The 12,477-nt window shown below is 46.3% G+C and overlaps 2 protein-coding genes across 2 annotated transcripts; both read right to left on the bottom strand.

Moving 5' to 3' along the window:
• Positions 1–6,756: 6,756 nt before the first annotated feature.
• CCR75_001202 (uncharacterized protein) lies at positions 6,757–8,270 on the bottom strand (the record flags this gene model as incomplete). Its single annotated transcript, XM_067959306.1, has 4 exons — positions 6,757–7,654; positions 7,709–7,839; positions 7,919–8,021; positions 8,083–8,270. The coding sequence occupies 4 exons, from the start codon at positions 8,268–8,270 to the stop codon at positions 6,982–6,984; spliced, it is 1,095 nt and encodes a 364-aa protein (XP_067820279.1). The 3' UTR covers positions 6,757–6,981.
• Positions 8,271–8,741: 471 nt separating this feature from the next.
• On the bottom strand, positions 8,742–9,914 carry CCR75_001201 (uncharacterized protein; the record flags this gene model as incomplete). Its single annotated transcript, XM_067959305.1, has 1 exon — positions 8,742–9,914. The coding sequence occupies one exon, from the start codon at positions 9,912–9,914 to the stop codon at positions 8,742–8,744; it is 1,173 nt and encodes a 390-aa protein (XP_067820282.1).
• Between the last annotated feature and the right edge of the window lie 2,563 nt (positions 9,915–12,477).

Here is a 12,477-nt window from a genome sequence, read left to right as displayed (position 1 = left end):
CTCATTGGAGGACGCTCATCTGTTACGAAGATTTGTCAAGGGATTGAGAACCTCCAAAATTCGCGGAAAGCGCTCGTTTTCCGATGGATCTTCTGTCGAGGAGGATAGGTCTCGTCGTACTGCAAGACAAGACCCGGAACGTCCAACATCAGTTGGAAACGAGGTTCCGAACTATCATGCGAGTATGAATACCCTCGCCAATGAGCGAGATAACTCGTTCGAACCTCCTTTACCTCACAATAGTTCGAGAGGCATTCAACAAGAAAACGCTTCTCACCAGTCGACGGGGGGGGGGGAATCGGGTTCGCCTCGTTTGACGAACCCGAATCAACATCGTGATTTGGATCACACCCTTTATTTCTTAAGGAAGGACATTGATCACGAGCGATCCCGTCGCCGCGAGTTAGCGTGACTGCTGATAATGTTTTCGTGACCAGTTGATAAATTGTGCGCAGGTTGCGACCGATCAACTGGCGAACGAGAGGACACATCAGTCCCTTCAGAACGAGCTGTTGACAGCTCGTCAACAGATATCTTCCTTGGAGGAAAGAGTGGATCGTCTGGTTCATGAGAATGAGACTCTGTTCTGAGACCATAAGGCTTTGGCTCGGAACCATCAGGCTTTGGTGATGCCCTAGACCGTTCCGGTTTAATCCGGAATCGGCAGAAGCCACGTGCTGATGGTACGGGCAGAAACGCCCAACATAAAACGTAGGATGCGTACGCATCCCACGAAGCAGCTCGATCGTGTACGCATTGCCTTGGCGATGTTGTACACGAAACGGGCTGATATACCTGGGCAGTAATTTATTACTGCCCACATTCCTTACTATATGTTTTGGTATGTTTACCGTAGACAGTAGGACATGGTCATTAACATCAAATGAGAGTATGTTTTCTCTTCCATTTTTATCAGAGTTCCGTTTCTGTCGGCCCACCGCATCAGCGATGGAATCCTGTACGAGACGGATCACTACAGAAAATCACCTGCTGACTCGGTTTTATTTTTGTTTTCAGTGCGACCAGCTCGCACTACGGAGATATCAATCTATACATTATTCAGAGTATTATCGTTCTCATTAATATTATTGTGTTCGGTGCTGAGTCTTTCAGCATCGTTACCAAAGTGAGTAATAGCCCTATCGTTATTTCTGAGTTTGTCCACTTCAATGTTAATCAAATCAACATTGATATCCTTCGCATTGACCTTAGGGCTAATGAGTGATGAGCGAGGGCTAGAAGGCTTTTTGCTCGAGCGAATCCGCCTCCTTGAATAAGAGTCACTCTCAAAAAAGGTGGGTATACGTGGATAGCGTAAGCCGTTCACGAATAACGGTGTATGTTTGTATAAGCATACACTGAATAGTTGATGGCAAATTCTACCATCGGCATGATCTCGCTCCAACTCGTTAAAAAGTGGACGTATCCGCGAAGTTATACATGTAACGGGGTGTATCGTAACATTAAATTAACGCTTAAAGGTTGTTGATTTATATGTTATTTAAAAGTTAGAGAATATTTGGAGAATATTATTTTACATGGTAACATATTGAAAGCGTATCCATTGGTAGATATAGATTATTATATCTACTTTCTCCGCAGTCAGCGCTGGACGCGTGCAAAGAAAAAGACAGATACGACTTAATTACATATTTTGCATTAGTTTATAATCAAGTTAGTATTAAGTAAATAGAACAGAAGAACTTAATTATATTGATAAAGTTTTTAATTAACCCTCTTCAAAGCAAGTGTTTAAAAGAGAGTCTTTCTCTGCACGTACTAGTGTACGTGAAGTGACGTGAGGTACCACTCGCACTGAGGCAGTACGAAGTGGACTTGTACTGAAGCAGTACAAGTCAGTAGTGCCCCGTTACAATACAGCCATTGCTGGCGACACACCTCGCGTCGTCATCCCTACCCATAATGATTTGCGATGACCCATCATGTATGAGTACCACGATGCACCGATAAGTGGTCATCGTGGACGTGAGAAGCATAAGTCGCGACTTCTACTGGCCACGCGAGCACGAGTCCGTCCGCATATGTACGTGCTTGCGAAGTTTGTCAATGGGTGAGGCTTAGTGCTTCATCCCGTGCTCCGTTATAACTTCTGCCTGTTACGCAGAGTGTTGGCAGTCCGTATCTATGGACTTCGTTCCGAAGACACCCACAAGAATAATGATAATCTTGTTTTTTGTTGTCCATTTTAGCAAGATGTTACAATGTTACATCTTGGTGCCTTCCCGGAGTCGATCACAGCCAAAAGCTGTGCTCGTGTCTCTGTTGACACGATATTTCGACTCCATGGGTTTCCCGCGCACTTGTCTCTGATCGAGACCCTAGATTCACGGCATCATTTTGGCTAATTGTGTTCAAATCACTTGAAACATAGTTGAAATGTCAACATTGAAACAGATGGTCAGACGGAGCGAGCAAACCGTATCCTCGAAGAGATAAGACAATAAATTATTGCGTGTTGTATATCGATCTGTTGAGGATTCAACAATCCTTTTGAGGATTGTTGGGATGAATTTCTAAGATAATCCATCAACCCTTTAAGAGCCTTATATTCTTGATAAGCCGTTCTAACGTCGTCAAGTAATGTTGACGACGGGACACTTATTGTTGCAAATGTGGCCTTATGCTTACTGTTGATTTGCACAGCCGGCTCAAGATCGGGCAGGCGCAAAAAGCCATCAGCGACGACATTAAGTTGTCCTGGTTCATACTCCACGAAGAAGTTATACTCCGCGAAGAAAGTCAACCATCTCGCTATTCCTTGCAAAAGGTGTGGATTGATTTCGGCCGTGCGTAAAGACGCATGGTCCGTATAAACAATGGACGGTCTGTCTCTCAAGAAATAGACCCTAAACTTAGCCAGTGCGTATTTCATGGAAAGGAGTTCCTTGTCATGTACTGGATAATTGCTTCAGCTAATTGAAACTGACGCGACTGATAGCAGACGACCTTGCGCCGTCTGTGTCAAATTGCACTAACGCACAGCCGATTGCAAAATCGCTGGCGTCACCGACAACATGAAATGGTCGGTCTTGGAATATGCAATCGCCAGGATTGGCGATTCCATCAAGTTTTTCTTAATACCCTCGAAGGAACGCTGACAATCTGCGTTCCATGACCACTTAACATTTTTCTTCAACAAAAAAGAAAGATGTACTGTCATTTCGGCATAATTGCGTGAGTACTTGTCCAGGTATGCCGCTAAACCGACGAAATTTCTTCGTGCCTTTACATCGACTGGCTTAGGCCAATCGGTGATCGCCTTTATCCTCTCTGGATTCGGGCGTACACCGCGTTTACCCACGACGCACCCAAGAAGTGGTATCTCGCTTACAGCGAATATACACTTCTTGGAATTTGCATACAACTTGTGCCTACGCATAAGTGTAAGAAGCTTTCGGACGTGGGTACGATGTACTTTTACGCCCGACTTTCCGTTCGTGGCTCTGCTATAAACGACGTCGTCATCAAAATAACTCGGTTCCAAATCCCGACAGATTGATTACACATCTGTTGAATGTCGCAGGGGCATTATAATACCCCGTGGCATAACTGGCCACCCCCCCAGCCTTCTGCTTGGGGTGCTCACTGCTGTGAACAGGATATCTTGTTCACGCATAAGGATTACCCACTAGACTCATTGACAAAAATATAGTACTCTTTGACATACCATCAATGATAACGTCTTTCGTGGTATCGTCGTTTAATCCGTTACAGTTGTAGCGTTCAGTTTATTGAATGCATGCACTGTCCGCGATCCTCCTGTTGCTTTACGCCCACAGGAGGTCGGAGAGCTGTGTGAGGAAGTTGATTCCCTCAGATGGCCCGCTGCCACGCGATCGGCAAATAATTTGTCGATCGCTAATACAAGAACCTTTCAGTTAAGCGTTGGTAATTGAGTTATCTCCGAAGTTAACTTCGGAGGCGCTATTAGATCAAGTGTATAAGCGCCCACAATTGATCCATTTACGACATTTATTGTTTCAGTTTCCTCTTTGGAACTTATTTCCAAATGCTTCTGGGAACTTTGACTACAGGTTTCCGATTGTTTTTACAGAATTTACTTGGGGAGTATTCTCCCGAATTGCCTCTTCTTGTGGTTGCGAAACCACAGCGAGATCGTCTACGATCGACTCTCCAGTCGATTTAGGACTTTCGCACTATCTCTTGTAGACGACCACATTAAAGTTTCTTGGATGTTACTTTATTCGAGTGGTCGAACTTCGACGCTGCCTGTGCTTGTGCGCAGCCGTCGGGATCTAGCTCCACAGTGTGTTGGGTATTCACACTGAGGTCTTGTGCAGTCATGCAAACGACCGACCCACAAGTGAGGCTATCGCAGTCACTCGTAGGACATCCACACGCTCCAAAACGTTCATCAATTGGCCATCTGATGAACAAGAGACAGGCATCGTTACGGCTTGATGCTGCCAATTGATACATGGTTTGTAATTTCTAAGTCATAGTAATCCGAGGATGACATCAAATTTGTCATCCAAGTCTAGAACGATGAAATCATCATCGTGCTGTTTACCCTTTAACGTGTATTGGATACTGATTACACGTTTCTTAATCGTTACAGATGCGCCTTTTGCTGGGAGCACTATCATCCTCTTTAGAGGAATATTGCGCTTAATAAATTTGAGCCTTCCATTTTGTAGCGATTGGTGTGTAATAAAAATATTTGACGCCCCCAATCGACTAGGGACTTCAGTGGCAACTTATTTGACAATTTTATTTTCAGGGTGATGAGGTTAACCTCATCCCTGGGGCAGTTACACAAAATGTTATTGTGTGAGGAGCCTTTTTCGTCAAAAGACCTGCGAATTCTTTTGACGTTGCTGGATCAGTGGGGCGCTCCGCACCTACTGACCCCGACCGTTTTTTGACGATCCGCCTCGCCGTTGCGATTTCGCAAAGCGTCGGATCCGCAACCTCCACTATCCCTAGCGAGAGGTCGGTCTTTCGTTCAGTGTTTTTCGGCATTGGCCGCGGGCAATACACTCATAGGCGTAGTGGCCCGTCTTTTGACAGGTATTGCATTTTTGTAATCATTTGTAGCTTGAAGAGCGAGGTTTCTCGCTCTATATACGAGAGACCCATGGGTTCTGGACCTCCGTTTTCTTGTCGTCTCGGTGGACGATAAGCACCAGAGTGGACGAAAGCCTGCTTAAGACTGAAGTCCTCCAGTTCCGCTAGAGATATCGTTTGGTCGAGCGACTCTAATTCTAGCCGGAACAAGTGGGTCTTAACAGGGCCGTCTGCCAGACCTTTAATAATCACAGTTACATGTGTTTGTTTATCAATTGAATGACTAACGATACAACTGACCAGGTATCGTGTATGTCGGGTATAATCGTGTAGATCACGCTTGCCCTGCTTCAAATCCTGGAGCTCGGATCGAGCCCTGAACTTGGCACGTGGCGGCTCAAATATTTACCTGAGCCGGGTCTTAAAGACCCAAAGACAAACGGGTAGTGAAGCTTGAGCCCCAAGGCCCAAATTTTGGCACGTCCTGCTAAGTTGGACATGCCAAATTTCACTTTCGTCGTATCATCACTGTTACGGGGAGGCTTCTACGGCGTCGTCCAATTCGACGAGCCATCATAAAAGGGAGTCGCCCTTGACTGCCTTAAACTTAAAGATTTTTAATATTAAGCTTTTGGATCGACGCGGAAGCGTCGGCCCATTAGCAGCATTTACATGCTGCTGTCTCAACAAATCCAATTGTTGAGCACCCTGTTCTCTCAACACCTCCGCGTGTTAAAGCCGTGCTGGTGAAGCAAGGCTACTTTTTCTCGGGCGCGTCGAGTTCGCGTTGTATAAACTCGGTATAGCCGCATGCTGTTCACCTCTTCCTAAAATGAAAAGCATGGCGCCAACGGCTGGCCCGCCTACGACCGAGATCATTCGTTCGATCACTCTCCATTCAAGGTTACTCAAATGAGTAAGTTCTCCACGCGTTGCGTGATAGCCTTGTTGAGGAGCTGGAAAGCTCCCTCCTTCTTTATCCAACATGTCCATGTTGGATGGAACGTGCGTAGGTCGTAGAACGGACTACGGAGTGCTACCAGGTGTAATGGGGCACCTTTCACTAGTACTGATCAGTACTAATTAACCTTACACTGATTACAGTGTACGTGAGGTGCCTCGAAACTTCACGTACACAAACGTACAGAGGAAGGTTTTAAGTAGCTAAGGGTCTTTAGCTTAAAGGTCTAGACTAAGAAATTGTAACAGAGAAAAAGTAAAACAGTAGTTATATATTTAGTTTCCAACGTAACGATCTTCTATCTACTACTGAACTTATTGTATTATAAATAACTAAAAATGGCGCCTCCTTGCGCACAGCACAATCGTGTCTTATAACGATTGGCGGGGTTGATTCAGACCTTAATTAACCAATTAATAGAGCTAATGTCTTATTGCATCAAATTCCCCAATTTGGTAATATATTTAAGTCAAAATAAATAGATAATAATTTTGTACTCATTAAGTCAATAAGCCTTCCTCTGACTTAGGAGCAATGTAGCTCCAAAAGATGAAGATACAACGGAGGTATTAGTTCCTCACCTAGTTTTATAAGAAACTAGTTAAGTAACCGCTCAAAGATCCGCACAAGCTGTAAGAGCTTAATGAATCCTCCTCCAAGGGATGGCGATAGCAACAACATCAGAATTGCAGTTGATGTTCCTAATAAGTTATTACTAATGACAATCGGTTAAGGTTGGTTAAGGCTTTGATTGCGAATATGTTTCGATTGATCTAAAGACCTTTTGGGTTTACGGTGGTAGGCGCAACAATGCAAAATTTGCCTATAAACTCGCTTTCACATCATTTAGTGTTCAGAGAAATATACTTATCCTGCACTACAATTTGTAAAATATTTTCACTCCTAGATGACAACTTCGACTCTAGATCAATCAGGCACAAGATAATGTGACATTAGCAACAAGGTGAGTTTTAAGTCGCAAACTGCATTTTTCGAGTCCAGTCAAGCTCGCTGCTATCTTCCGATATAACCGAGGACCAACGCAACGCGGCAAATTTCGGTAGTACCGTTTCATCTGCATGAGTAGCATCAAATTGATCCTTGCAAGACCCAGAGAGTTGCAAGTTTCCATCAGGATTCTGCATACTCTCCTGCTCATATTCACACAAGCGCGGAATGCAGACCGTGATGAGGTATGAGCATAACTCAGGCTCGTCAACGCTTTCGACCTCAATTTGTTTCGGTCGGGACTCGCAACACTTGTACACGACGCTAGTGCTGCGTAATTTGCCATTCTCATCGCAGTGCTGGCCTCCAGCATAGTATTGGACCACATCCGTACCGGCAGATGCGTCGTCGTTTTCCTCCGTGAAAGTTTTATAGACACCCATGCTCCATTCACTCACGCGAGAGCCGCCTGGATCTTTATGGTATTGACGAACTTCGGTTTCGTAGCAGATTTCGTACGTCCACCAATCAGAAGTAGCAGAAAGGCACTGACCACTCAGCTCACTTCGCACTAAATCAGTTTTCGCGTTCAGTGCAATTGTAGCGGCTGGTGGGTTTTCGTTGATAGCGGCCGAAAAGAAATCGACCACTTGCTTCCGAAGGCATTGCTTATAGTCTTCATGGTAAAATGTCCATCTAAAGCAGCCACTATGTCAGTACCAGTAGATAGCAAGAATTAGCCTCACCCACCCGACGTGCTTTTTGCAATGATTGCAACGAAGGTCTTGCCATGAGTAATTGTCAAAAAATGACGATTTTTTGGTATATGTATCGCCTTCGATTGCTGATACCTCTTTGAACCCTGCCAATTCGACTTCAGTCTGTGAAAGTGAATCAGTTAAGCCACCATAAATACTGCGCCTTAAGAAGGCCTAATAATTGAAGCACTTGTTTACGTACCCTGCTGGGGTTCGCAAAGGTAAAGAGCTCAGTGTCGTCCCCTAGCACAGCCTCGTAGCGGCTTCCCACGGTATTGATAGTGTCATGAAAGTCGATGTAGTCCCTAAGCACCAGCAGAAAAAGGTCGGACGAAGCTGATTAAACGCTAATTCGATAGTGCGCACTTCTTCTTAGCCACAGGAGCGCCACAAGCGCGGCAGCGCACGACTAAACCGTCATCTTCGATTTTGTGATTATTATGGCTTTCTGCCACTCCTCCTAGAGTCTGTAGTTCCTGTGATTGAAGTGCTTGAGGTGCCAAGAAGGCCACGCATATCAGCCCCAGCACAAACCTTATCAGTGTACGTGGCATCAGGTCAATTAGAATTTAAAGTTAACAAAAGATAAACTTGAAATAAGTCGAGACCGATTTTCCTCCTACCAATAAATTCTTTTTACTGTCAGAGAAACCGCTTATTTGCTTTTTCTACCAAAAGCCCGGACAGCTTTAATTAACATCACACTAAATCAGTGCTTTGGTGGCGTATAAGTGTTGCAAACCCGCTCATTCGTAATAATGACACGAGGAGCATGGCACTTTTATGAAGAAGGCCGTCAATCTAATGATCATGTAATAAATATCAATAGCTTTTAATATTATTTGACATGATCAATAATTATGCTGACAAACTATCGCGGCCAGTTATCAAATTTAAAAGTGCATTGACGAATGCTGCACGTCACAAACTGTGCGCTTTTCTAAGCAACCGAAAAAAAACTACGTTTGTTTGGAGTAGTTTAGCAACTAATGGAAATGTATTCCGCGAGCACTGACACCGAAATACTAATACGTCAGCATCTGCAGCACCTTTTGTAACAAAACGTGAGCCTCGTTGTCGTCAATCCTCAGCTTATTCTTTTCCTCAGCTGCCAAGCGACATTCGAGACGAAACTCATCCCGGCGCTGGTTCAAGTAGCTGATGGTGTAGCGGAGACCGTTTGCCTCTACATGCGCTTTTGACCTTACATTAAACGATTTAATGTGCATTCCGGATGGGGCATTTCGGCTCAGCATTACCTCTGTGCTGAAGCAGTCACCACCATCGGGGATGGAGATGTCGATGTAGCGCCGGATATCAGCTGACTCGCTTTCAGAAAGTTTCTCGCGGATCTTTGCTCTTACTCGAAAAGAGACCTCATTACTTAATATTACGTCGTAGGTGCCCCGCACATGGGGTCCTTTGTAGCTTCGGTGTAGCTTCCATTCACCCTTTATAAGATAAAATTTTAAATCGTACGAGGCCGATTTTTTGCCAGCGATATGTACTGACATAATTTTCGACTCCTCATCCTGCTCCATCCAGTCCTCAAGATCATCCAGCAGACTCGCAATTGGCAAACACAATCGGTTGCAGAAATTAGACCAACGCGTCTTAAAATCGAGCAAGCTGGAAAGCTTTTGGAGATCCGGCCAGGCGATAGATGCTTCCTTACATCGAATTGACAAGAGCTTAAAACAGAGTTTGCCAAACGCAATCTTAATTTTGAGTGGCGATGCTGATGGCTCCTGCTTCAAATACCTCATTACGTCGGCAATTTCATCGTCGCGAAACTCTTGAACCCATGAGGAATTTTTGTTGACAGTGTTCACAGCTAATCCCGACTGCTGCAAGCGATAAGGATACTCCGCGACTTCCATGTCGCTCGTGGTCTCCATGTCCGTTTTAAACGACCACCAACGAGTTCGTCCGTCTCGTACGACAACATGGAATACCCGATCTTGCTTAGGATTTTTGATCGTGAACGTGGCGAATAAGCTTGTAAGCCTGTCTTCCGCACTCTTGAGACCTGTGCTCGATCCTTTCAACGTAATTTCTCGGTCATTATCATTCACAGAACAGCGAACGCTGAAATCTTCGCGAAGGGCTTTGCAATAGCTACCCTTCTTGCCTATAACAGCCCCCACAGGGACATGTGCCGGAATCGCTAGTCTTTTCGTTTGATCATGTAAACTCATTTTAGTCGTTAAGAAGCAATCAGGCTAACTTTAATTGAAAAGTGATAAGCAGTAGAAGTGGAACAATGTAATAATTTAAGTACTAGAGTAATTCAATCCAAGTTCAAGCGAGAAGGGACATATATACAAAACCTTGAAGACAGTCTTCTGGACTATTTGTGTAACGGGGTACCTTTCACTCAATTACTTTAGTGAAGTAATTGGACCCACCACTCGGGTGTGATTCACGTTGTGACCCACCCTTGTGTATGTGATGCACATAGCTACATTCACATTGGAAGGGATGACGCCTAGCGTCATCCAAGATACGAGGTATTTCGAATAATACGCTCGCAATACATATAAGTGCATATCTACAGAGATGGCATCTATGATTGGTTAAAGTAGGCTTCACATTTGATACGAATCAGTCTGAAAACTACTTCCTAGTTCGTAAGAGCGCACGTGGAGCAATATTACCGCTCCAGTGACGTCACTTAAACTAAGGCTTATAGTTTGTTGGCGCCCACCAACTGCCTCACTGCATGTGAGAGAAGACGGCCAAGCCGCTTCCTCTCTGTGCTAAGGTGTTTGCTTAATTAGAGCGTGGCTGCAATAGACGTGCCCGCCTACACTTGGTAGCACTTGAAATCCTTCCCGTGTACGTGAGGGGGAGCCTCAATATCGATTGGGCTGAGCACTTGGCGCAGGGACTTCGTGAACAAGCCCTGACCAGGCTCTTGAGTTGTACTCCTGAGCAACATGTTCCTCAGTTGAAGCAGTTGGAGGCATTCGTGCTCGGACAGCGAAGGGTCGCGTCCGAGACACAGAGCCATGCTGCGGCGGGGTCAGTCACTCAGACACAGGATGAGCTGAGGCATGAGCAGGCTCGGAGCGAGGCTCTCAATAGGACTGTTGAGATGCTCTGCCCGGAGGGTTTTAGATGAGGCCCATTCAGATGAACCCGCCCAAGTTCGATGGAACTGCAGTGCACACTATTGTCCACTGGCTGTTAGCTGTGGAGCAATGCGGTGTCACGTAGCTCGTCGAGGACGACAGCCGGATGGTGTCGTACGCCATGTCACACCTGCGCGGTAAGGCCTCAGAGAGGGCTTACTCGCGCTTATGGCGGACGTTAAGGCGTTCCCTACATCGGCGATATTTGAGACAAAGATTCACGCCATGTACCAGCCGCCGAACAGCAAAGTGCTGATTCAGGCGCGCTTCTTTGGAGCGCGACAGGCGAAGCGATCTCCGCAAGAGTATGTGCAAGAGATGCCCTCGCTGTCGGCGTCCATAACCGTAGGTCCGATTCCGGAGTACATTAAGGTGCCCGCGTTTATGAACGGACTACGGCATGGCCCATCGCGACAGGCCCCTTACAGAAAGGTGCCGTCGACGATGGAAGAGGCAATCCAAATTGCCTTTGTTGAGGAGCAATCCTACAACAGTGCCTCGGCGACAGCTTGGTATAAGCCGTCGGCCGAGAGGACAGATGCCACTCCTATGGAGTTGGGCAATGCAGACGTGGTCTGTTTTAAATGCGGCAAGCGCGGCCATATGATGGCTCGCTGCTATGCCAGGGTCCCTGCTGGGGCAAAAATGCCCAGCAAGAGGACTCCCTTCCCAAAGGGCGATGGCAAGAACCAGCGTGCGAGACGCATGAGTTCTGCATTGACCACTGAGGGGTCGGGAAATGCAGGAGCGCAGTAGGGGCGGGATGCCCTACTGACGCGGACTCTGAAGCTACCCCTAAGTTCAGAGTTGTGGAACAAATGGGTAGCATAGTCCCTGAGGTCTCGAAATTTCGGACCTCAACCCTGCTGGTCTACAGCGCTCAAGGACGAGGCTATGGCCAGGTGATGACCCTCCTAGTGGATTCGGGTGCATCACAAAATTTTGTAAGACTCGCGGCTCTAAGAAAGAGACCGGCGACGTTTGAGACGCTTTGACAGGATGGCAAGTGAGAAGAGGCGACCGTTCGTTTAGCGAACGGCGCGCTCGTTAAGTCTGAGAGTTCAGGTAGAACTCGCCATCAGCTTTAGTGACCTCTCTTGTAAGGAGAAGTTCACAGTGCTAGGTATGGAGAGTCCGTATGACCTCATTCTAGGCATGCCAGGTTGGCAAAACTCCAAATGATGGATAGACTGGCGTACACGCACAGGTGCGAACTCCACGCAGGACACCGGAAAGGATGTGCTCCTGCGATAGGCGTATGCAACTGATGTCGTGTGAGACACAGTTGAGGGTGCGTTGACAGGATGTCAAACGTCACCAATTCCTACCCAGCTATTAGGGACTGGGGTATTGAAAAGGGCAATGACAAGTGGTCATGTTTCATAGTCCTGCACCAAGCCGAGAGCCTGTGGCAGTAGACAGCGAGCTGACAGGAAGTCAAGCGTCGCATGAACCGGCACAGTGCCTAGAGCCTGGTGTGGTTGGAATGGATGCGTTAGCCAGAAGAGCAACGGCATCCGCTTTCCAGTCAAAGGTCGTGGTGACTCGAAGAACGAGCACCTGACAGATTAGGAAGATCAAAGGCACGTCTAAATGAGTGACCTTTGGATCAGATCCAATAAAGAGG

Source organism: Bremia lactucae, linkage group LG1 (assembly GCF_004359215.1).
Source record: "Bremia lactucae strain SF5 linkage group LG1, whole genome shotgun sequence".
Classification (NCBI taxonomy): domain Eukaryota; phylum Oomycota; class Peronosporomycetes; order Peronosporales; family Peronosporaceae; genus Bremia; species Bremia lactucae.
The sequence above is the reverse complement of the archived record's forward strand: the minus strand, read 5'-3'. Positions and strand labels throughout refer to the sequence as shown.